Raw genomic sequence first — 25,808 nt, 5'->3', positions numbered from 1 at the left:
TTACTCAGATCTCTTAAATAAACAATGGACCGTTTGTCCGTTTAAGGTAGAATTACTTAATTGGTAATTAATTAAGAGGTAATTGTTGAATGAACATTATTCTCACAAAACTACATGTCATAGTTACAGAGAAAATATATATTTACAATTACATAGATGTATATATCAGCATGCACATGTGTGAACATAATAATAATATGTTTATTATCATAACCATTGCAGATACATCGGTACAGAGAGAATGCAAAATATGTACATGAATATGTATCTATCTATAAAACATATATAAAATACAGTGGTTTCAAAATAATATACATTTTAGCCAGGAGGACGCACATGTTTATTTATACACTTTATAAGCTTACATAATCTTTTAAACTCTAACTTTTGTTTAGTTTGCTCATCAGTTTTCCAAATTTTAGTGTATTAACACGAGCCAAATAGTAATTTTCTGCTGTCGTTAAAAATGGACATTCTAGCAGATAATGTAATTCGTCTCCAATGCTTCCAATATTACAAAGATGACATTTTCTATCATTTCTATTAACATTATTCCACCTCCCTGTCTCTATTGGGAGTCTGTAGTTTGTGGTTCTATATCTACACAAAATAATACTTTCGTGCATATTCAAGATATCGCGAAATATTTTCAACTTTAATTCTAACTTAAAAATTCTATAATTTACTGCTTTTGTAGACTCTTGTAATTGTGTATTCAACAACTGTTTATAATGGTCTTGTAATCGATACTGAAGTGCATTTTTTAACCATTTATCATTACCAAAACATTGAGAAATCCAAATATTTGAAAAACCACATTCATCCAATATAATTATTTTTAACTTTACTCACAAAAAATGTACATACATTATTAACAGTATAAAATGTGTTTTTAATAGTCTGTATGCGATAGAAGATAGCTTAGTCTCTTTAGCGGATAACAATTTACACCAATAAGACACTATTTTCAATTTAATATCAATGTCCAAAGGATATCTCAAGTTCACCGTATACCATATAGTTAGGTTTGGATTTTTTCAGTTTCAAAAGAAGTTTACAGAATTTCAGATGGATTCTTTCTATAATTTCAACATTACCATGCCCCAAAATTTCACATACATACAAAAGTATGGGTTTCACAACTTTATCAAAAAGATCTAAGTGACATTGAATAGAAAGACTATGCATGCGGCCAGCTTTCAATACATTAAACATAGCTTTTGTTGCTTTTTCTGCTAAATGTTTCTGTGCTAGATAATAATGATATGCCCAAATAGTTAAATTCTTTAACAATTTCAATGTCCGTGCCGTCTATATCAAAATGCAATTTTGACGGCATTCTGCCTCTAGAAAAAATCATCACTTTAGTTTTCGTGACTCCAAACATTACAGTATTCACTGAAATAATCCATCTGTTTCTGTAAATCATAAGCACTTTCTGCCAATAGTACTGTGAATAAATAACGTAACTTAACTTGGAGGACTGACTTTCACCTGTATTGTTTTTATAAACTTACATATTTTTTCTAAAATAATAGTATTGTCTGAATTAAATAAACTATTAAATTTGTATGTACTTGAATTTTTACAGCAATGTGCAGGAAAAATTTCTTTCTCTCTAAATCTAAAGATTTACAAGTCATTATATAATGATATTCGTCACCGATTTCACTTGAATTGCATAGATGACAAAATATGTCGTTTCGTGACAAGCCTCGCCATCTGCCGGCCTCAATTGGTAAACGGTGACTACCACATCTAAATTTGCAGTATACAAATAATAAATTATAAGGCAATATGTTGAGATAATTCTCAAATTTCAGATTATTTTTAAAAATTCTGTAACATAGGCACTTAGGTAAGGTTTCTATCTGTGACAAACATAATAGTGTGAACTGATCTTTAAGCTTTTGTTCCACACTTTTTGATACCCATCTGTCAGCAAAATGCATATTCCAAATATTAGACATTCCACACTTATTAAAATATTTTTAATATAAATCAACCATTTACTTTCCAACCATAGTTATTTAAATTTACAAGTAATAATTTATAAAGAACATGAGAAATTTTACACTCTTTACCGTTTATAATTCTGCCCCAGAAAATTATCATACGAACTTTTGCATAAAGAAATAATGGGAATCTGCCTAGTTCTGCATAAACTATACAGTCTGGGGTTTCAAGATTCAAGATTCAAAGTTTTATTAAGAGTCGATATTCAATAAACCACAAAACACAAGCTCTCTACAATACAAAATGTAGGACTGAATAGCCAGAAGACACCTTTTACATTTATATTTGTAGGAAATTGTTCTATAAACAAGTTAAACTTTCTTTAATTTGTTTTATTTACGTTTATTTTTCTGTCATTTAATTTTACAATTAAATGATAAAAATTCTCTTGAACTTGTGTGCATTTGTCCGTTATCCAACAAAACTTTATTTGTAATTCATTAATAAATGTTATCTTTAAATATCACGCATTTTTGCAAATATATATATTCTGTATACGAATTAAAAAACATTTTACCTGATATAACTCGAACTAATTTTTTAAAAAGTGAGTTCCGTCCTTAATGTCTGCATTATGTTTGGCAGGAATGAATGGTCAATAAAATCGAAAATAGATAAATTCTAACGGAAATAATATGCCGAACTTGGCAAAAGGCGGAAAGGAATATTCTGCATATTCTGTCTGTGAAACATCCGAAAATTCTTTTTTTCTCAGAAACAGAGAATTCAAACCAACAACTTTGATGCATTAAAGCATTGTTTAGTATTATCTCAACAATCTAAACCAACCAACCAAGTCAGCTATAATACATCGTAACCATACGAAACATAACCAACCAAGTCAGCTATAATACATCGTAACCATACGAAACATAACCAACCAAGTCAGCTATAATACATGGTAACCATACGAAACATAACCAACCAAGTCAGCTATAATACATCGTAACCATACGAAACACAACCAACCAAGTCAGCTATAATACATCGTAACCATACGAAACATTTTATGGATTCAATTTGAAATAGCTCATATAAATGGTGTAAATGTTATTAAACCTTTGACACATAAACATCATTACTACAGTCTATAACGTATAGAGAATATATGTAAGCATTATGAAACTTTAAGAAACGAACATGAATATCGAATGGATATTGCAATCTCATGCGCAATATTTTACAGAAAACATATATATAAATATAAAAAAGAAGATGTGATATGATTGCCAGCGAGAAAAGGCTTATTTCACCAGATGGATACTGTATTACAAATATAAATAAATCTACAAAAAAAAGGTGGCCAGGTACTTGTATATCCCCGCAACAAAAAGACACTTAATACTGATCCTAGAGTACTCGCAGTTACTGACAGCTAGTTCAAAGCCATTAACAACTAATAAATTAAGTCATGCATCTAAGACTAAATTATATATGATTGGCCAGTTTTTTTTTCTCTGACTGTTTATGACATCTTTAAACTAATCAGTACATATCCAACATCCAATGGATTTAGTTTAAAGATGTCATAAACAGTCAGAGAACAAACTGGCCATGCAATGCCAAGATACAGGTATCGACAGATTGTTTCTACTACATAATTTCGGTGCTTGAATAAAACACATTCAAATAAATCAACATCGATGAATGTTTGTAAAAAGGCAAAATGATGATTATATATGTATATTTGGTCATGAACCAGAGCAAGTTTAAACCTAATCCAACAAAAAAAATGATAAGACGTTAAAACATTTGCCAGTAATGTTTTTGAATAAGCTGACATGTCAGGAATATTTCATTGGTCAATAAGAAAGCAACTCGATACCAAAAATAACAAAAAGACATTTAGAGGTCAACATACATCCATCTTTAACAATAGACAGATGATGTTTCTATGTTCAATATCAAACTCGTTATATTTCTCCCTCGTTTCATTCCTATGACAAAAAAAGCTTACCACATATTCTTTTTTATATTAACCTTGATTTTATGTTGATAGTCCCAAATATAAAGTTTTACTACAAGTATCACATGCACTAACCTTGATCCAACAAAATGAGGCCAAGGTCAGATAAACCAAAAATGAAAAACATGTAAACCTTAAAATCATTCAATACACCAATTATAGTTGGCGTATTGCTTATAGATTCTGAGAAATAGACTAAACCGAGAGACCTAAACACTGACCACTGAACCATGGAAATGAGGTCAAGGTAAAACAGACATGTAACGTTACACCTTACAATCAATATATGCATTAAATATAGTCGACCTATTGCTTATAGTATGACTATGAGTTCAAGGTCAGATGATAACTTCCAGACAGTCATATACACCTCACAATCATTCCATACAACAAATATTGTTGACCTATTGGATAAAGCATTACAAAATAAGACAAAAACTAAAAAAAACTTAACTCTGACCACTGAACCATGAAATTGAGGTCAAGTTCAGATGACATCTGCAAGTTAAATCATTCATACACCAAATATGGAGTTGCTATTAATGATCTGATATGTGGCCATCACCTAGTTCACTGATCCTTGAAATGAGTTCGAGGTCAAATAAACACTGTCTGGCGGCCATGAGGACCTTACAAGGCACGCACATACTAAGTATTGATATCTTATTACTAATAATACGAAAGAAATTAAAACAAAAAATCTGAACTTTTTTCTGTAGTTTCTGAACCATGAAAATAATGTCAAGGACGATGGACATATTACAGATGGAAACTTCATTTATATACAGAACTTGAGTATGAAGCATCCAGGTCTTTCACCTTCTAAAATATATAAAGCTCTTAAGAAGTTAGTCAACGCCGGTGCAGCAGCGACCCACTATCCTTATGTCGAGTTTTCTGCTACAGAAGTCGCAGGCTCGACAAAAAAAAGTAAAAAGGGTAAATTGGTAGTCCTACAGGACAATAAATCCTATAGGAAGACAGTTTTGATGTCATATGCGTTATGTAGATCTCATCATTTTCAAAAGTTTTAAGCTCGCATTCCTCAGTCAGATTTTTACTATCTGCAGTGGTTTTCAAGGTAATAAACAAATCTTGCATTTTTCACATGTGTTCCATTATTGGGGTGTTGCTAAACGGCGGAAACGGAATTGCTGCAATCTTCATTGGGGTATCTTGTTAAAATAAACGTTTGGAGACCCACCTGCCAATTAAAAAACACCATGTTTGGTTAAATTTGGCTGAGCAGTTTAAAAGGAAATGATCTTTGTAATAATTAACAGATAAGGGAGGATGGCGTTGTTGATCTGCTTAATATTGTAAGATACCTTTATCAAGGAACCCTAAACTGGTCAATGTGATATACTGTGGATTCATTATAATATGTTGGATACTGTTTATTTTGTGGGTACAGGTTAACCCCCAATTATAAATTATCGAAGAATTCGAAATTTTTCATAAAAAAATGCAAACCTTGGTTAAACAACGAAATATTATTTACCCACAAAAAATGAAGATTTAGATCTACCCACAGAGAAATCAACTATTTTAAAAATATTGCTTAAATTTCATATACTAGCATAGACCTGACCCATAACATTTGATTAGTTGGGGATGCTGTATAATGTCAAGGGCATTTGATAAATCAGATGGTCATATCCTTATTACAATGACAAACATGCAGTACTGTCCCTTGGTGGCTTTTTCAATTAAGTTAAATATCCAATATTTCAGGAACTTTTTCATATGGGGAAGAAAAACTGTAAATTGTATTACAGTATAAGTGTGTAGTTCTTGATGTTCAAACTGAATTTTCTTTCTTTATGTGTACAAGACTATTGTGTCTTTTTGTTATTGTCTTATATATTGTATAATGATATTTGAGAGCCCATAATATGGAAAATAAACAATTTCTTTCTCTTCTACTATAGTTTACAATTTTGTCATTTCTTGACCTTTATAGCTGACTATGTTATATGGGTTTTTGCTCATTGTTAAAGGTCTGTGACCTTTAGTTGTTAACTTCTATGCCATTTGGTCTCTGATGTTGTCTCATTAGCAATCATATAACTTCTTATTTTGATAAATACAGACCAAAATTTGCTGCTTTGACTTTTCAATAACTGAAAAACAAACATTATCCTAAAACTTTGACCAGACCAGCAGTCGTAACATTTTATAGCAAAAAGTAAAAGATGCTCATTATAATGATATGTTTTATTTCATTAAATAAACATGACAGAATAAGTTATACAAAAATAAAAAATAATTTTCGAAGTTTGTTCCATAAAAATAGTGTACTCTAGCATTGTCAGACTATTTTTTTAAGCTCCAAAAATATACATGAGTTCAATAGGGACTATTTTTTTTACTAATAAGCATATTTATGAGGAAAGGCATTGTACTGATAAAACACTGTCAATATTCACTTGTCTGTCATCACTATCTATAGATTTCAGTTTAAATGTCTTTATCAAAATAATGCCACAGTATTATCCTGAGGAAATAATATTTTAGGATACCCATTTCCATTTGAAATGATTTTCACTTATGACTTTTCGATCTATTTTCTGGCAATTGCTCATATAATAGGTCAAAACCTGTCAAAGTGATAATTGATTAAACCATTACATATTCTGTTAATTTAAAACCCTTTTGAACTCTTAAGTAGAAAAAATATTTCACCATTAAATTGAAGCCAAAATGTTTGTCATATGAAAATTTGGACAAGTTGATTTATTTTCAATTCTAAAATTATAAAAACATAAAATAATACAAATAATCACACTTTTAAGTCTTAGGCTAAATCAGAATTAAAAAGGATGGAAAATGGAAAATATGATTTTGTATCTTTTATTACAGATGAAAATGTCTACTTTATAAATAAGTTATTGAAATGCAAGTGTGGTTGGAAAGTCAACTGGTATTTACATCACTGTAATAAACATGATCAATTTATGAGGATTATAATCAATTTATGAATGAGTGCTCTATAATGATTTCGATAGTCTCTCATAATTCTTTATAGAATGGCACTTTTATTTTAATTTATAAAATTACTGTTTTATTCAATGTATATATTATGATGATTGTATTATATGTATTGCAAGTGGTGAGACTCTAATAAAATATTGAATCTGAATCTGAATCTATAAAATTCTTATGCATATATTATTGTAAATTGCATAATGCCAAAGAAATCTTAAACAGATACCATGGCATGACATACAAATCTGTTAAATATCAAACTAATAAATAAAACTGACCACTCAAATACTGATATCAACAAGTTAATAAAACTGACCACTCAAATACTGATATCAACAAGCGAATAAAACTGACTACTAACATGTATAAACAAGCACATTTGAGCTCATAAATATTATAAACAATTTTTTGATAAATTTTTGTGACTTAGGCTGAAATCTTGACTTATTTATTATATTCTACTGTAGGTTCAAAAATTTTACCTGCATTTATTATTTGAATTGTTGAACAATGTGATACTATAACACATACCGGTAGCTGAGAGGGTGATAGAGCAGATTGTTACCCCAAAAAAAACATTGTCAACCACGGTGAAGCCAAGGTTGACAATGGTTTTTTTCGAGGGATACTAATCTGCTCTATCACCCTCTCAGCTATGTGTTATTTAGTTTATTATACTGAATGTCCTATCATTATGGTATTTTAAAGATTATTCTTATGTTTTAAACTTATTTTCTCCAACATAACAACGTTAAAAAACCCAATAAAAGTGAAGCAAGATGTGATAGAGTAAATTAACAACTTCCTATTAGCCAATCAAATTATGGCATTTTAACGTAAAGTATAATAAAAATTATTGAGATACCGAAAACACAAAAATTAAGCACCCCCCCCCCCCCCCCCCAAAAAAAAATATCAAACAACTTTCAATTTTTCAGTACAATGTAAAACATGCTCTTCTCTGCAATTGACGATGACCTGAAGCACTAGTGACAGGTTTGATAATTATTATAACACAACAGACAATGACAGACTGATTCATTTTTCAATATTTGAGACATGGCAGTACATGAACTAAAACATCAATTTTTTTTCCTCCATATTTATCAAGCACTATTCACACCAGTTTTCTCCAATAAGTAACATTGAATCTGATCACAAAAAAATATCTTGAAAACAAAATTGGCTACGCTACCTCAAATATAAAACACACAAATTGCCTCTTTTGACATCTATCATATGCCTAGTTCATCAAGGCCCATTAATTCATAAGTCTTTGACAAAAACTCACCATAACTGAATACCAAGGTACATAAATAAACAAAAATATACATGTACATATTGCACATTATCACAGAAGTTGAGAAGTAATAGAATCAATAAAATTATAAATGAGATTTTAATTTGTTTACTGCAGAATGTGTATAGTGTGTAGGTAAAGGTATAATCTTTGGTTAGCCTGCTTGTTTGCTGAACCATGAAGTCATTGTTCGGTTAGGTATAATTCCCTCCTTTCTGAGTAGTCTAGACCTACAGACAGATGGATTGGTTATTGTTTGGTTCAGTCTACTCTTAAAGTTGAGTAGTTTACCCAACATATTAATGATTTCACTGTTTAGCTAGCAAGAAAGCTAACCAAAGATATTACTTTTACCTTCACACTGAAGGCCTTTTGCTGTAAGTGTTACATTGGTGTAAGTAAGAGGTGTTTATAAACATCAAGCAGAAGGCCATTTTTTAAAAAGTAGAAATTAGTAAGACAATTTATACATTAAAGGAATGGCAAATAAAAACATTTAAATAAATTAAAATAAAATAAAATATATATTGCAGTTACATGTATATCAATTGATTTAATTTGATTGATTCATGCTTGATTGCCTACAGCTTTGTTAGGTAGTGAGTATAATAACAATGTCAAAAATAAGCACTGCTGTACTTCTAAATTAAGTATTTTTTTTCTTAAAATAAAATAAAAACAAAAGGTGGGACTACATTTGAAGGTAATACTCTGTATGTTATGGCTATTCTTGAGATAACATCAAAAATACAATGTAATAGTAAAAGAATAATGTAATTAGCTGGTCAAATAGATATAACTGAACATTTCATAATATAGAATATCTCAAGGTTTTCACACAGAGTCTGGGGATTTATATTTTTGTCCGCAGTTCTTATATAGAATCTTGATACAAATAAGGCTGCAGAGTCATTGACTCCTCTCAGTAGGAATCTTTATGATTAAAAAATCTTAAACAAGGAATTATTTGAATTCTGAAAAAACTAACCCAACTAAATAGGGTGAGCCAAGGGGGGGGGGGGGGGGGGGGGGGGGGGGGGGGGGGGGGGGTAGTTAGTTCATTCTGAAATGATAGTGAAAGTAAAATCAACCTTAGCCATGCCAACATTGCTTACCCTAATTAGTTGGGTTAGTTTTCATCATACATTTCTAATCAATTTTCCAGAATTCAAAATTATACCACATTCAAATAATTCCTTGTTCTAAGATCATAAAAAGAAAAAAACTATTCTCTCTCTCTCTTTCACACAACATATTTACAATCAAATACTACAATACACCACTCAGGCTGAATTATTATGACATGTATTATCAAGACATACAAAAAACAATTTAATTATGGATTTCTTATATCATATTTATGTTTTGTTTCTGAAAATACAATTTATTATAAGATGATACTAATTTAGCTATAAAGCATGAATAAGTGTGTAACATGCTGATAAATTTGTTCATAATCTTTATAGCACAGCACTATATACATATATAGGTTTAGTCTCTAAGAGCATGTGTCATTGATCAGGTTGACATTATGTACGTTCCATTTTTATGATGCCCACTGCCTGAGTCTTTATCCCATGGTTTAACTGTGACTACAATAAAAAGTTCTAAGATTAAATTATCTGTCGACTTTGAAAAAATAATGATTTTTCACTTCAAAGTCAACTTTTAAAATATATATTGTTTACTTGAGATTGAGGTGAAATGTTTAAGTTATACTGGTCAACAAAAGAAACGATACAAGACTTTTTTTCAAATTAAAGACAAAGTTTTCCATTCAATGGACCAATATTGAAGGTAGTAATAGTTAATCATTATGGAAATATAAATCCGTTATTTTTTTATTTATTTTTTCCTTTCGTGACTTTTTTTTCGCGATTTTTTGTTTTTTACAAAATTTAACTAAAACGACAATTCTAAAAAAAGAAGTTCCAAATAATTATGTCAACCTCTTATTTAAAGGTAAAGACAGTGTTTGCCATCAAGTTGTTTTTAAAAATCATACAGTTTCTTTGTTTATTTGTTAAGCAAAGTTTGTCCCCACGAGAAATCGTTAAAATGTATACATTATCAACTGATTTACCATAGACAGTATGTGTAAAGTGATATTAAAAAAGCGGTAACAATCTTAAAACTTATCCGAAAGGTTCCAAATTTAATGTGTGTTGTTTTCATATCTAAAGCATTGATTTGAGACGAAAAAAAAAAAATTTTTTTTTGTATTTTTTGAAATTTCAAAAACACTTTTTTTCCAAAAAATTTGAAAAAAAAACAATATTTCAACCCATTACTTACACCATGAACATAACTTGATTATCATATTGAATATTTTTAAACAAATTTCAAATTTTATTTAGAACTTAGAAAATTATGTGTTGATTTTTTATTCAACTTTCCGCAAAACTAATTTGCACCCTATGATCGTTTACACTGAATTTAGATGCTTTCCGACAAGTTTTGATTTTCATTATCACAAGTGAATACATTGCAAATGAAAGCTTTTTAAATATAGATTCTAACATTGATACCAGTGGATTATCGGATTTATCCAATCGAGATAGTTAAATTATCAATTTTAAAGTCCGAGCCACCTCGGCAAGGACTTTAAAATTTATAATTTAACTATCGAGATTGGATAAATCCGATAATCCACGAGTGACTATGTAAGAATCTGTTTCTCTAATGATTAAAAAGACATTTTCTTTTTTTGTGAACTGAAAATCCCCTTCGAGTGCCTTTCACATTGCACGAAGTTGTCAATTTCATTAACACCTGTTATCAAATTTTGATTCATCCAGTTAGCTAAAAAGGTCATGACCCTTAAAATCATCCAATGATCTTTTGAGATCACCAGCAACCACACGTTGATTAAATTTTTTTATACAATGGGTTCGGAAAGGGATAAATTTCAATAGAATTAGAGAAAATAGTGTATCTCATTTTTTTTTTATATTTAATACTTTTTGATAATTTTTATTTCAAAGTAGTGTATCCTTTCTTTTTTTGACTAGTATATATATATATATATATATCAATAAATGAAAGTCATACCTGCCAACTTTTCAAAATGCCCATGGGGGTTTTGCATGCAAGATGGCTGTCATAGTTATAAAAAACCTTCAAGGGGGCCTTGAAATACATTTTAATGTTGTTTTTTGGTTTCTTCATACTTTTATAAGCCTTCGGTCATTGTAAAATTAATTGTTTTGTTTAAAATTGTGGACAAAATTACTCTTTCAAAATTTCAATTTGGGAGCTTCCATGGGGGAAATTCCCCGCAAAAAGTGACAGTTGGCAGGTATGGATAGTTTTCTTATCTGAAATCCTTGGAGGGATTAGAAACAAGAGGAGGAATTTTAATGAAAAGTTTGTAACAGTGGGTAGGTTATATAACAGTTCACATGGAGAATAATTCCCTATACACAATTTTTCATTGATTGAACCTAGGGATAAGAATCCTTCTGTGCTTTTGGATTAGGATACCCAGTGTGAACAATAGACTTTTTTCATATTACCAACTTTGATTCCTGATTTTATAATTTTCCTCCTCAATATAAAACCTAGTCATCTGCACTAGCCAAGGGTTATGATCCACTTCCCTTCTCTTCACCCATGGCAGATTAAGCCAACATTTGTGATAACAATGTTGTGCCATCTATCGGTAGATTACATTATTCTTTAGGTGAAAACACGGTAGCGTCTAGATTCTACACACTTGGTAAAGCAGGAAACGAAAATGTATGTTGACATTCATGAATTTGTGCAAGAAACATACACAGGAACTTCTACTAGTTGATTAAAAACATTCAAGTTGTCACTAAATATAGTCATATGTTTAGGGATGTAAAGATTTGTTGCACAATAAGCATGTGGCAATTATTTTCATACACTTTCTACTTTTACATGTGATCATGTTATAGGCGCCTTTTGATTGGATGCAGCGAGTTTCGACTACAACCAATGAAAATCCTTGTGTCTCTGAAATTCGATCTCAATCCACCAATGGTGGAGAGGAGGGAAGTGGATTGTAACCCTTGGCTAGGGAAGATGAAACCTTATATATGTTTAATTTTACTTATTTTGGTTGATCTTATTTTCAGAATGTTATACCAAAGAAAAGTTCACCTGTCAAAAAATTATATAATCTGGAGTCAAAAGTCAGTAATATAAAAATAGTCTAAACATTTAGAGAAGTTAGTGGTGAGGGATTGTGTTTTTATAAATTGACACTTAGAAAAGAATTCAACAGTAAAATGTTTATACAATACTTACATAAAATGACAAGAATTATTATTGCTATAACAACAGTTATCACAATTATCAATATACAGGTCATTTTAAAATTCTGACAACACATCTTCCTTCTAAGGTCTCGCGAACGGGATTTAAACTGAATGGAACTTGCTGTTAAGTCCTCTGTAATATAAAACAAATTTACATGCATATTTCAACTAGTTGCAGACTGGGAAAATAAGTTATTTATTAGTTATAAAATTTACTTTCTTAGAGAGTCATCTTAATTCTGTATTTTGGAGTTGTTGTTGTGGATTTGTGCAAATTTGATGCATAAGGCTATTCCAGCTGATTTTAGAATTACGTTCCTACACGTATGTTCTGATATCAAATCACTGTCCAAGATTTGGGGAAGGTTGTGCACTCAGAATCATTTTCAATCGAACACATTCTATATGCCTGTATTTTAGTCTTTTTCAGGCTGTTGGTTTTTTATTTTTATATCATTTCCTTTTTGGAATCCTGGGGTCTTTTATATCTGATTATTCATGAGATTTGCAAATTATTGTGAGCTGTTGAGTAGCCTATAGATGTTAAAGTCATCGTTCTTTGGTTTCTAGTAGATACATTTTTTGTAGCAGTTTCACTAGCAATCATACCTTATCTTCACATTTTTATATTAGCAGAATATAAAAGGTTACAAGCCTTTTAAAAAAGACAATGTTCTTAACAAAAACATCCAACTTAAACAAGGCCGTACGGTGACCTACAGCTGTTAATTGCTGTGGTCTCTTGTGGACAGTTGTCTCATTGGCATTTATACCACATCTTTTTCATGTTTATGTGCTAACATTTGTACAATATATATACACAAAAAATATTTAAAAACACTCGTTTGTGATTATTTAGTTATTTAACCGAATGTTGTCACATCTACATTAGGTGCATTGACATTGTTTTATTTACCTGATCGATTCTGCAAATCTTCAATTTTCTCTCCACGTTCCAGAACTTTTTCAACATTGTCCTTCAAAAGATGTGTTACCTCATTGACATCTCCCTGTAACCTGTCTATGTGATCTGTACTGCGACTTGACCTGCATAATTAAAGAAGATTAGCACCTTTTACAGAATTGTAATGCTCTTACAGAAATCCTGAAACAAATGTTCAGATAGTTATATATTGATAATGTAACTAATCGTACACCATAGCACATCTTTATATTAGACATTTTTGGGGGAAAGGATACCAGGCATTCAGAGGTAATTATTGTACATTTTTTATGTACACGTACATTTTATTAATTTGAAGAACTTTCAAAGTAAATATCATTAACTTTATATTAGTAAATTCGTAAGATACTTATAAGTCATACCAGTGTATTTTGTTTACAATGTACTTCTATAGGTATTGAAACATTGAACTTTAATAAAAAAAATTGTTGAAGGCATGTTATAAAATCTCTAAACTTGAGAAATTTGTGGGAATATAAAAAAAAAAATTTAAAGAAGTAAATTTTTGGAAAATTAAGGGGAGATTATTTAAACAGTATAATTAACAAAATTAAAAATGTAAACCAACTAATTTTCGCGAGCGATTTATTTTCGCGTCTTTCGTGAGAAGAAAAATAACTTGAATATAAACCGTAGCGAATTCATAAAACTTGGATCTTTCCTTATTGGACTACATAAAATACTAAAGAATATCGCGAAATTAAATCGCCGCGAAGTGGAATAGAAAGGGCTAAACGCGAAATAAAGTATTCGCAAAAATAAGTTGGTTTACAGTATACAAATGTAGGTACTTAGTATATTAATTATATACTTGTTCAAGTAAATAAAGATTACTTGTACAAGTAGTACCCCTGACTGCCAGACAGACCAGTGTTCTTGAAAAGTGGTTGTCCTAAGGTTTTAAACACCAAAATTTGCAAAAGACTGGCACAGTTTCAACATTTTGAACTTGCAATAGCAATGATCATGAAAACCAGCATATTTCCCTCAAGGACCACCATATGCAACTAGATCATGTAGATGTGACATACTATGATTTGGTGACATTACACCTAAAGGAAGGTAAGATGCAAGACTTCTTATCTTCATGATTTAATCCACTGAAAGGAAAACACCTACTCTGTCAGACACCAGATTACAGAAGACCTATCACATATAAGAACATACCCGTAACCAGGGGGTGTTTGGGGGGTTCAGACACACCCCCCCCCCCTTGAAAACAAATAAGCAATGTTAAAGTCAATGTTATGTTCGAATTGTGACTGTTAAAGTCGAGTTTGTGAGTCAAACGAACCCCCCCCCCCCCCTGGAAATTCCTGGCTACGGGCCTGTAAGAACAACTGCATAGGGCTTACAATCTTCAAAGTATGCAGGTGGTAAACTTTGGAATGTGTAAGCAATCATCTTTCAATCTATTCAGGAACTTGACAAATTCTTGGTCTGGCAACTCATGACAATGTTATATGCATGTAAAACCAGTTCACTTCTGCTACAAAATTGTGTTTAGTTTCATGCTTTTGTTTTCAGTATGGCTTTTTATTTTGATAAGTTAGAGAGCTTCTGCATATTTGTGCCTTGCCAGTGCTTATTAGTTTTCAAGGGGGGGTTCGTCCGAACCCCCTGGCTACGGGTAAGCATGCTTACAAAAAATCGGCAGTTCAGTGTCACGCTTAAACCCCAATCAGACCCACTTCAGTGTTTCTCACCCTACAAGTTTACGATTTAGTGTTGTAAGCTGCTGCCGAACCCTAGCTCTTAGGCCCTATGGTCCACAAAGTGGGTCTCATTGGGGTCTAAGCGTGACAGGGGATTGCCGATTTTTCATAAGCGTGAAACGTGAAAGTCAAATTATTGTGTCGTGAAAACAGAAAATGAGGTCTTGCGGGACCCGGGAAATGACAAAAAAAATTAGAATTGGTTGCGTACATAGTGTGAGCGGGATACGGGAATCTGACAAAACAGTAAGCGGGATCCGGGATCAGAACCCCCCAATGAGACTCCCCACAAATAGTCAAAAAATAACATAAGGACCTAAGAGCTACGGTTCCATAGCTATGGTGTTAGCTGTTTGATAAGGCTTTAATGTAAAGAGCTTAAATTTACAATTGCTTTTTATTTAAGTTTACAATCAAATATTAAACGCTTTATAGCATATGGAACTACTCTTTACTAAATTCTTCTTTTTTTTTAAATTAATTTGGAATTCAACAATTTACATGTTATTCCACAGGGACTCGGTTAGCAAATTACAATTTTGTAAATCAATGTTTTTAATTTATTTTTATTATTTCCTGTCTATTTGCATTACTATATTAACGTATTTATAAAGTTGCCATCACTATTTTTTTGTTTTCTGGCAATGTGCAGTTTACTATCCATATCCATATACTGAAAAAAGGATTTATCGTTGTGGTTAACGCATCAACCCGGAAGTTTCCGGTATCGGGACCGTTCGCCCTAGTAACATGTTCGCCCTGGGTCCGTTTGCCCTGAGTTCGTTCGCCCTTAGAGTCCGTTCGCCCTACTAAAAAATATTAATATTCAGGGCATTGAAGTTGAATAAACTTAATCAGATATATTTCTATGGTATATATTCTTGAAATTTATGGAAACATGGAAATATCTAAAAGTTTATGGCTTGTTAAGGATCATTAATTTATTGTTTTATGACAAAATAATTCGGATCACTGCTTATTGTGATACCTGTCTTTTGATGGATTTATAATATAAAAAACAAATTTGTTTTGATAATATATTCAGCTTGAAATTAATTTTTAAAAAATGTACTAACTGTAAAACGGATTTACAAGTTCATTCATTAAAATACTTTGAGACTAGTCTAAGTTATACAACATACATTAGTGAATGACTGAATACAATTATTTTGTTAACAAATATCAACAAAGATAAATACATTGTATTCCAGTATTCTACTGCAATCAAAGGGAAAATGCGGCAATATCAATATTCGGTGATTTTTTTCAACAAACTTCAACATATTTTTTCAAATACTTAAAATTATGCCACTAGACAACAATTAGTAAAAAATAAAAATCAGAGCGAATGGACCCTGGGCGAACAGGTATCAGGGCGAACAGGTTCTAGGGCGAACGTGAATTAGGGCGTACGGACCCGGATTCAAAGTTTCCGAATGTTACGTTGCTTTCGCCGGGAAATTTGAATATTCTGACACGAATGCAACTGAAACTGCGTAAGGGTTCTGTTAATCCACAAATCAAAATATGCATGTGAAAGAAGAATAATTTCGGAAGAAAATGAGGGCTGTTGTAAGGTATATAGTAATTTATTAATATTTTTAATTATTTTTTATATTACAGTGGAGTCCCCAGTGTCCGCGCGGCCGGTGATACCGCGCATTAGGTGATTTCGTCATATCAACACAGTAACACAAGTAAAATGGTTCTTGTTATTGTTTTAGCATTCCGAAGGGATAAAAAAGAATAAAATCGATAAGTTCAAGAGTTAAATAATAACTGCAATCCCGTGATTTACAATATTTGGCCAATTTCCTTTAAAAAAATTACATCATCAGATAAAATTTGTTTTATTTAAGTCAAATTTATATCAGATTGAAATAATTTTTGCTCTGCATCCTTTGCAGTGTTCTTGATTCAAATTCAGCTATATTTCGTTTCCAAAAATCTTTTCTTTATTCATAATAATCTATTTTTGGAAGGCATGCGCGAAATCACCGGACATTAGAGGAACTCTCAGAACAGGGGTTTCCCTAATTTTGGTCACACATTACACAAAATTTTGGGGGTGAAACCATACAAACAGATGCTTCTATTAAATAAAAGTATATTATGAATGTGTTTACACAATATTATCCAATTATTGGTTTTATCAGTTGAATGAAGTGAAGTCATAAGTCTTAGGTGCGCAGATACACCGGACTGCACCGTAAGTAGGGAAGGCAATTCAAGATGGCGACTTAGATCCGAATTCTAGACAGTTCGGCACCCAGACAAATCGGTACCAATACAAATCGGCACCTACCATAGACAAATCGGCACCCATGAAAGACAAATCGGCATCCAGACAAATCGGCACCTAGACAAATCAGCACCTTATCTATTATTCATCTTTGATCTATATATAGTGAACCAAAAATTAAAATTTCCTGGCACTGTTTATGTATGAGGGCATTTTGCGTGTTCAAATTAGTTATTATATGTTAATTAGCTCGTTCTGGCTCGTGGCAATAGATTATGGACTGTCAATACACAGGAACTATATAATATATTATACTTTATCAGTTTAATGCAAAAAGTTACACACTGAGGGATACATGTAAATTGCAAACACAATATACAAAAGTGACAAAACACATGCAATACTCGAAAAAGGTGTTACAAACAAGTCCGGTTAATATTAATAATACATCATAAGAATATATTATACATATATAGATAAATGACCATAATGATTGTGGACCTTATTTTTTTCTATTTCATCGATTGCTATTAGCTCTATCAGAGATTGGCTACATTGCAAAGCTTCTTGTCTAGGGCGCACAACATTTTGGCACTGTATACACCTGTATACAACTGTCGTCTGACATTGTGTTAGAAGAGCATCCCAGAAGTGTTGACATTTATATACGTTTCTAGGTATTTACTCATTATGGCTTGCACACGCTGTTATGTTTACGGCTTTTAATATTAAAACAATAAAATATTGTTTTCAAGTATTGTGTTGTCTTAACAGATGTAAGGATCAAACGAGAACACAAGCTGCAAAACAAGCTATACACTTTTGATCTCTATTGAGGAATTGTTAGATTTTACAAAATGTTTTAACATAAAATACTGATTGATACATAACTACAATTAATTATGATTTAATTATGATTCAATTAATTCTATGCAACAATTCTTTAATTTTTGATAATAAATTTATTTTTAAAAACGAGGTGCCGGATTGTTGCCGATTTGTGCGATTTGTGCGGATACCGAAATGTCCAAAATGGATGCCGAAATGTCTTCGGACTTGGGTGTCGATTTGTCTGGGTGCCGATTTGTCTTGTTACCCTTAGATCCCTTTAGTTTTTTTCAGAGTATGGATATGGATAGTAAACTGCACCAGAGACATATATACACAGAGATTGGCAACTCCGTGAAATCCCGTTAAAGATCGCGGCCCAGAATGAGATTCTCGTCGATAAAATTTAGAACATGCAATCAAGTCGGGGATGAAATTTTCGGTACGGCATATATCTTTGCAATAGTTTGTTTAATTACACAGTGAAATTGTGTGTGTCCGATTTTCCGGTAATTAGGTCCTTAATAGAGTTGTGATTGTTGATTCACAGGTGTGCGATTACGCAATATTTATTGCCCTCCGATCACCTGAATATTACCGGAGGTGAATTCTAAATGGATTATTACTTGGCAATTGTTTTTTAAAGATTAACAAATTCTGACATACTATTTTAACCATGACCAGAACTTTATTTTAACAGAAGCACTCGGCAATACTATAGTGTATATTCAATCAGGAAAACAAAAAGAGTCTTTTAACATGTCAAAAAAAGAAATGAGGCAACTTTGTCATATCAGAGACATTATATGTCTCTGGTCATATATATAAAAATATGTAGCCAGTAGAATTTTGTGGCCGAATTTTGTCTCGTGAGAAACTGAATTTATATCTGTTTTAATTTAATTATAATGTTTAATTGTCGATTGACCTAAAATAAAATTATTTATGGAACATTTGCGTAAATTTCCTCAATGAACGTACATTATAGTGTTGTCGAAATCACTATTTTTTGCTGCCATGAAATATTGAATATGAATCCGTCATTATTTGTATTTTTTTAAAGACTTCAAGTTAATATCACAGACTTTGATTAAAAACAATATGTTTCATAAGTACAGTAAAATGCTCTGCTCAACTCTGGGAACAGTATATATATCTTACGTTAATATATATGTTCCTGCTCAACTGTAGAATTTCAATGTTTTGTTTCATAAACCACTGGAGTATTTCAACTTTCTTATCTTTACTCTTTCCAGAGACATATATACACAGTGAATCTTGAGTTTGAAATTAGAAAGATTTAAAATTGTGCACAAGTTTTATCTGATCTTTTGTGGGTTTATGTTGTTCAAGGTAATTTTCTGTGCAGTTATTTTCATTTCATTTGATATTTTTTTCCTCTGTGTTACAGGACCTTGTACTTTTTGATTTGCCCCTTGACATCTGCTGCTTCTGTTTAAACCTTAACCACAAATATCTCATCTGTTTTAAATAAAAGTCTCATTCCCGGAATTTGTTATACAGGAATTCATTTTAATATCAGATTTTTATAAGCATATCAACTGCTTGGTCTCTTCCCACAAAGGACGGAATGCATCAATAGGTACATACATGTACCAGGTCATGGATATAATATAAGTACACGTTATGTGCTTTTGACCTTCACAAGAATTTTTAAACATTCATAAATTTGCAAAGAATATTGTTGTCGTTGGGTTGTTGTCTCATTCTATGTTTCACCATCTATACCTCACATTTCTGTTTAGTCATAGCATCTGTGCCTTTCAACTTATTGCAGAAAATATTAGCATAAACATTTTTTCAAAACAGGAGAGGTGAAATAGTGATCACAGAATGAGGACATGTAAAACTGAAACAACACAGTACAGCACAACAGATAAATATAAATAAGCACCATTGACATTTTTTTAAAGGACTGAAACAAACATAGATGGTGACCAATGTAAGCGACTAGTGTACAGAAGTAGAGTGAACATTTCTTGCTTCTTTTCCTACACATTTTGTCATTTTATGTAAACAATTACATATGTTACTTTCAGTGAAGAGGAAGGAATTTGTGAATAGAGTGGCCTTCTAATGATAGTCATACATGTAAATCCTTGTCTCATTAGCAATCATACTACATCATATTGTTATACATCTACATGTATTGTTTCTTGTAAAAACTATGTAAATTTTGTTAACATAAATAAGACTAATGAATTTGAACACAAGATATTTATTTGCTTTTTTATCCATTTTACAGTCAGGATAAGCACATGTACTTTTCTCTCTTACATAACCATTGTTAGTTTTAAGTATCACATTGATAGTAGTAATCAGTCCACAACATGACTGTGCTGTCACTTTTGGAAAAAGTCATCACTAGTTGTTCCTGTTTGCCAGGAAGTCTTATTTTCAATCAGAAAGACTTGGGAGTCCTACATTCCGCCCATGTATGATATTATATCTCTTGTATGCTGCACTGACAGGTAAATTTGATCAACATCTTTGTCCTTTTATAGCAAGCAGGACCCTGTTAAAAAAGAGAAAGCTGTCAGATACTGAATGTAAAAATATATAAAATTGCAAATGTCATCAAAGTGGTGGAAATAATGAAAAAAAACCCTCTATACACAAATCCAGTTTGTCATGATAGGAAAGTAATGCATGTGCTGGGTACAATAATTCTCTGAAGATGGAAAAGTCTACTGTAAATTCAGAAATTAATGCAAGGTTTTTATTATTGCGAAAAATGCGAAAGAGTTTAAAACTCACTTTTTAAAAAGTTTTAAACTGTAGCCATGGACAGGGGTATGTCTTGATATTAAAGAAAATTAACATGGCCGTCAGCTATAATACTGATTTTTAATTGTAAATTACATCAAAGTGGGTGAAAATATGATAAAAACAACCTCCATATGCAAATTCAGTATGTCTGGGAAAGTAATTCATCACGCAATTTGTTTTATTCCTTTTCAAATGAAAATGTTTTGATAAAAATTACGACCGTGCTAAAAATTTCCATAACGTGCATCTCGGCCCAGTTTTTACCATTATTAAATACTGCAATAAAACGTTAATCGTCTCAATATTTTAAATAATAACTACTGCAAACGGAATAAAACAGGGTAATTCATAGTAGAAATTGAAATATATACTTACATTATGCTGTTTTGAAATGCTTGATGTGAAATAAAAATCGAAGCGTGGTGGTGTACTTGTCGTGATAGAATCAATATGGCGATCTCGTTAAAGTCTCGTGAGATGCGTTACGTGGATTAGATTTCGTTGACCACTGTTACAGTTGCCAATCTCTGTGTATATATGTCTCTGACTGCACATTGCCAGATACGTTAATATAGTAATGCAAATAGACAGGAAATAATAAAAAATAAATTAAAAAGATTGATTTACAAAATTGTAATTTGCTAACCGATCGAGTCCCTGTGGTTATACATCAACATATTTCAAAATACAATTTACAACAAATAACATATAATGCGAGGTTGTTTTCTGGCAATTCATTGATGTTTGTATTTAACTTACATCCTTGATTATTGTGAAGTAATATGATTTTGAAAACACGTGAAAATGACAGTTTTCCACCTTCCCATATCAAGTTGAAAGTTCAAAGGGTCATGACCTGAAATATATTGTCGTAAAATATAATAATTAAAAATAATGATTAGAATAATTAAAAAATAATATATACTATTAAGCTATAATGTTCACTAATTGATCCTTATTATTGACATGTAGCTAATACCTTATTTAGTTATAAACTTTTTTTACAAATTTTCATTTGGAATTTTTACGTCATCGATGTCCTTTCTTGGCGCGATCACCGGCATGAACCTTGGTTTGGTCCAGAAGAAGACCAATTTAACTCCATTTTAATAACTAAAACACGCCTTAGCATATACAATGGAAGTCAACAGCATTGTAGAAGCCCTTCGGGCCACAATGGACATAAATAATAGAGAACAAGCAGAGAAACAGCTTCACGAGGTGAGAAAAAAAAGCAAGACACGTTTTCCAAAATGGCCGACAACATGTGCGCTTTGACAGTTTTGAGTCATTTTAAAGAATATGGTTGAACCAGTGATTGAAATCGACATTATTTTAAATAAAGAAGAAAATATACTAAAATGTAAATAGAAGTGTTTGAGAATTTATTGGCTTGATTGATTTAATAAATAATAAGTTTGAATAATTTTCTTAAATGATTACTCATTAGATATTTAAGACATGATATCACTAAACGAGGAAATTATTATTTTTAATTTCCTTAAGATATGATATCAAATTCAGACGTCTTTCAAGCATAAATTTTTATCCCAATTAAAATGTTTTAAAATAATTGTTCCTGTTGTGTGGAATGCTAGTCAATTTGTTCCAATGCTGGCAATTAATCCAATATAAAATGTATATAATAAGATGTGGTATACATCTACTACATCTTCATTATACGTTGATCTGTCAAACTTGATCAATACTCAACGTTTCCGGTGGGCGCAAGAAAAAGAGTAATTTTGTAAGGTAACCAAAGAATATACAAGCGAGTATAAAGTATAAAAAAATAAAAATAATAATAAAGCAATGAATAAAAAAAAGGGGGGGGTTGCCATTTGCTTTTTGTTCATCTGGCCTGAACCAATCTGGCTTCCATGGCGGTACCAGGGAAATTAATCCCCGCCGGCACAGCTCCAGTCCATCATTTGACTTACTAGACAAATGGGGGACTGCACAGATTAGATTAGATTAGCATTCTACATGCTAATGAGACAACTCTCCATCTAAGTTTTTGAAGAAAGTCAATATAGGTTCAAGCCTATTTGTCCCAGATACATGAACAGTGCATGGTTAAATTATTTTTCATTTAAAGATTTTACTATTTTTTTAAATGACCTGTTTGCATACTTATCATTAAACTTCGTTCCAGAAGGTGTTTGTCTTGATTGCCAACTAAAAGATCATTTGTTTTTTTATTTTACTTTTATTCAGTGGCGGACCAGGGGGAGGGGGTTGGAAACCCTTTTTATAGGCAGATCAATCCATTTGAATGGGGACATACATGTATAATTGGAAACCCCTTGATCTTGGGTTGGGAACCCCCCTTTTTTAAATGGCTAGATCCGCCTCTGTTATAGTTTACGTGTTTCTTGTTTTTTTTTATAGATCAGATCTAAACTGATGTTTTCCCATTTGAATGGTTTTAAAATAGTAATTTTGGGGCCCTGTATAGCTTGTTGTTAAGTGTGAGCCAAGGCTCCGTGTTGAAGGCAGTACATTGACCTTTAATGGTTTACTTTTATAAATTGTTATTTGGATGGAGAGTTGTCTCATTGGCACTCATACAACATCTTCCTATATCTAGTCACAATGTTTATAAAATTTCGATAATGAACCATTTATTACCACTGGGCCATGTTAGTAGAAGGGTTGGCACCTTCAAAAGAATTTAACCCTGCCACATTCTGTGTGTGCCTGCCCCAAATTTGTCGTATGGCAATCATATATACCACATCTTATTTTCACATATAATTACTATGCAAATTGGATTTATCTTTAATATTTAAAGCTTTTCAAAGTTCCAATGCACCTGTGAATGTGGCAGCTGTTTTTATTTTTGAAATGAGTACAAAACTAGTTCCAGTTAAATTGATTGTCATGGTCTTGCAGAAAACTTTTGCAAAACTGCAAAAATTAATTATGCAAAACTTATGCAAGAGCATGACCACTAAATTTAACTACAGTTTTGTGCTAGTTAGAAAACAAAAATTGGAACATTATAAAGAATTTAAATCTTTTTGTTACAAATTTACTATCATACATGTAGATAAATCCTTGTTCTTGTCCTGAACATGTATGAAATTTTTGCCACTGGATTGAAGCAAATGCCAATCAAGCTATAATTAAAAAATGTACCTAACACAATTCATGTATATTGATACAGGTTCACAAGATAATAGGATTCTCTCCCTTGCTGTTACAAGTTGTAATGACAGAACAGTTGGATATGCCAGTCAGACAAGCAGGTAATATAAACAAATATGGTCTAAATTAGCACAAAGGCCGTACACAAGAACATTTTTGTTTGTCCTAACCCTACCTACCCAGAAAATAGCTACCTACTCAAAATCTGTTATTGCCTTGATTAGATTTTTTTTGTTTTTATTTTGTTAAAAACATGAAAAAAAAAGCATCTGACACTTCCATTTCTCTTTTTCAAAAAAAAAGAAACTGCCTACCTACCTACCCTACCCACTGTCTCTTCTTTTGGGTAGGGTTTGGGCAAACCAAAATATTTTTAAGTATGACTAAGCATATAATTTAAAATTGATTGCATTTATAAGCATACAAATTTCTATTTTCTCACAAGATGATACATATTCAAAGATAAATTTATCAAAGGGCAGTATTAATGTAATGTAATTTAAATCAAAATTGGCATTATTCCAAATATAAATAAAATCCACTTTTTTCCCATAATGTACTAAAGACTCAACATTTAAGTTTGTCAACACACTTTTAATCACTGTATATATAATTTGACACAGTTTAATGTTTACACATGTAAACCTTGTTTTGACTTTATTCGATACAATACAGTGTCAAATTTGTGGAAGTCTTCCATACATGTACCCAGTGATTTTGCTAGCGCTCGTCACTATCGTATTTTACGAAAAGGTTTTCGAAATGACGAAAATATTTCATATCAATTTCGTGACTTAAATTTGGAAAGTGTAAAAATATTTACACATCAAATTACTTGAATTCTACCTGTCTTTATATGTTTTTGACAAGTTTATGACCCTCAGGTAATTAACGTTTACCAAAGGTGTTAAAAGTTGTGATGACAAGTAAGCTGCCTATCGCCAATCAGATGGGTCACTAATTCCTTAATTATTATTATAAAACCTCATAAATGACCATCATAATAATCTATTTAAGTTAAATCAGTCAGTCAGCTTTTTATTTTAATAATTTCTCACAATTCTGTCGTATTTTCGTCATTTGAACAAAAAGTCAAAATTGATAATCTTCCCGGACATTTGAACTGTATTGTAATTTCAATATTTCCCTTACGATCATAATTTGCTGCTTGCTTGTCGTAGTTTCGTCATTTTAACGTATTTTCGTCATACTTTATATAAATATTCATCAAAAACTTTCGACAACTTCGATGAAAAAGAATGAACTTTATTCAAAACGTAAATATTTTCACTTGCAAACATGTGCTTCCTGTTCTATGTATTGCGCATGCGTATAAGTTCGTATATGAATCAGGTTTTATTCTGAAATTATTATTCAATTGTCACTTCCCGTTTTCATTTCATTTTGTTTAAAAATCGAAAGTAAACGTGATTTACAGTCTACAGTCATTAGAATCGTCACATTAAGTATAGATGCAGATCCTTCTATCCAATATTAAATAAATTGATTCCAAATAGATATTTAAACATATTTTCAAGGATATAAATGATTGTGAAATGAAAAAGT

At 31.5% G+C, this 25,808-nt stretch overlaps 2 protein-coding genes and 1 long non-coding RNA gene across 3 annotated transcripts in view; 1 reads left to right on the top strand and 2 right to left on the bottom strand.

Moving 5' to 3' along the window:
* Positions 1 to 9,309: 9,309 nt before the first annotated feature.
* LOC134685358 (vesicle-associated membrane protein 8-like) lies at positions 9,310 to 22,090 on the bottom strand. The gene is made up of 5 exons (XM_063545053.1): positions 22,072 to 22,090; positions 21,852 to 21,948; positions 13,470 to 13,600; positions 12,543 to 12,686; positions 9,310 to 9,862 (listed from the first exon to the last, which is right to left on the bottom strand). Coding segments are annotated over exons 2-5 (351 nt in total). The 5' UTR covers positions 21,854 to 21,948; positions 22,072 to 22,090; the 3' UTR covers positions 9,310 to 9,788.
* LOC134683729 (uncharacterized) lies at positions 20,522 to 21,639 on the bottom strand. The gene is made up of 2 exons (XR_010101074.1): positions 21,468 to 21,639; positions 20,522 to 20,838 (listed from the first exon to the last, which is right to left on the bottom strand). It is a non-coding gene; the product is annotated as an uncharacterized LOC134683729 (long non-coding RNA).
* Positions 22,091 to 22,113: 23 nt separating the features above from the next.
* The window catches only part of LOC134685357 (importin-7-like), a 43,155-nt gene continuing 39,460 nt past the window's right edge, over positions 22,114 to 25,808 (top strand). The window contains exons 1-2 of the mRNA XM_063545052.1: positions 22,114 to 22,313; positions 24,262 to 24,343. Of these exons, the coding sequence (XP_063401122.1) occupies positions 22,230 to 22,313; positions 24,262 to 24,343 (166 nt within the window). The 5' untranslated portion in view covers positions 22,114 to 22,229. The remainder of the gene's footprint in view (positions 22,314 to 24,261; positions 24,344 to 25,808) is intronic.

Source organism: Mytilus trossulus, chromosome 9, assembly GCF_036588685.1.
Source record: "Mytilus trossulus isolate FHL-02 chromosome 9, PNRI_Mtr1.1.1.hap1, whole genome shotgun sequence".
Taxonomy (NCBI): Eukaryota; Metazoa; Mollusca; class Bivalvia; order Mytilida; family Mytilidae; genus Mytilus; species Mytilus trossulus.
The sequence above is the reverse complement of the archived record's forward strand: the minus strand, read 5'-3'. Positions and strand labels throughout refer to the sequence as shown.

Coding starts and splice junctions, on each gene's coding strand:
- LOC134685358 (XM_063545053.1), bottom strand. Junction 12,687..13,469: donor AGATTTGCAGAATCGATCAG/GTAAATAAAACA, acceptor TTTATATTACAG/AGGACTTAACAGCAAGTTCC. Junction 9,863..12,542: donor AATAATTCTTGTCATTTTAT/GTAAGTATTGTA, acceptor TTTTTATTGTAG/TCACAGTTAAACCATGGGAT.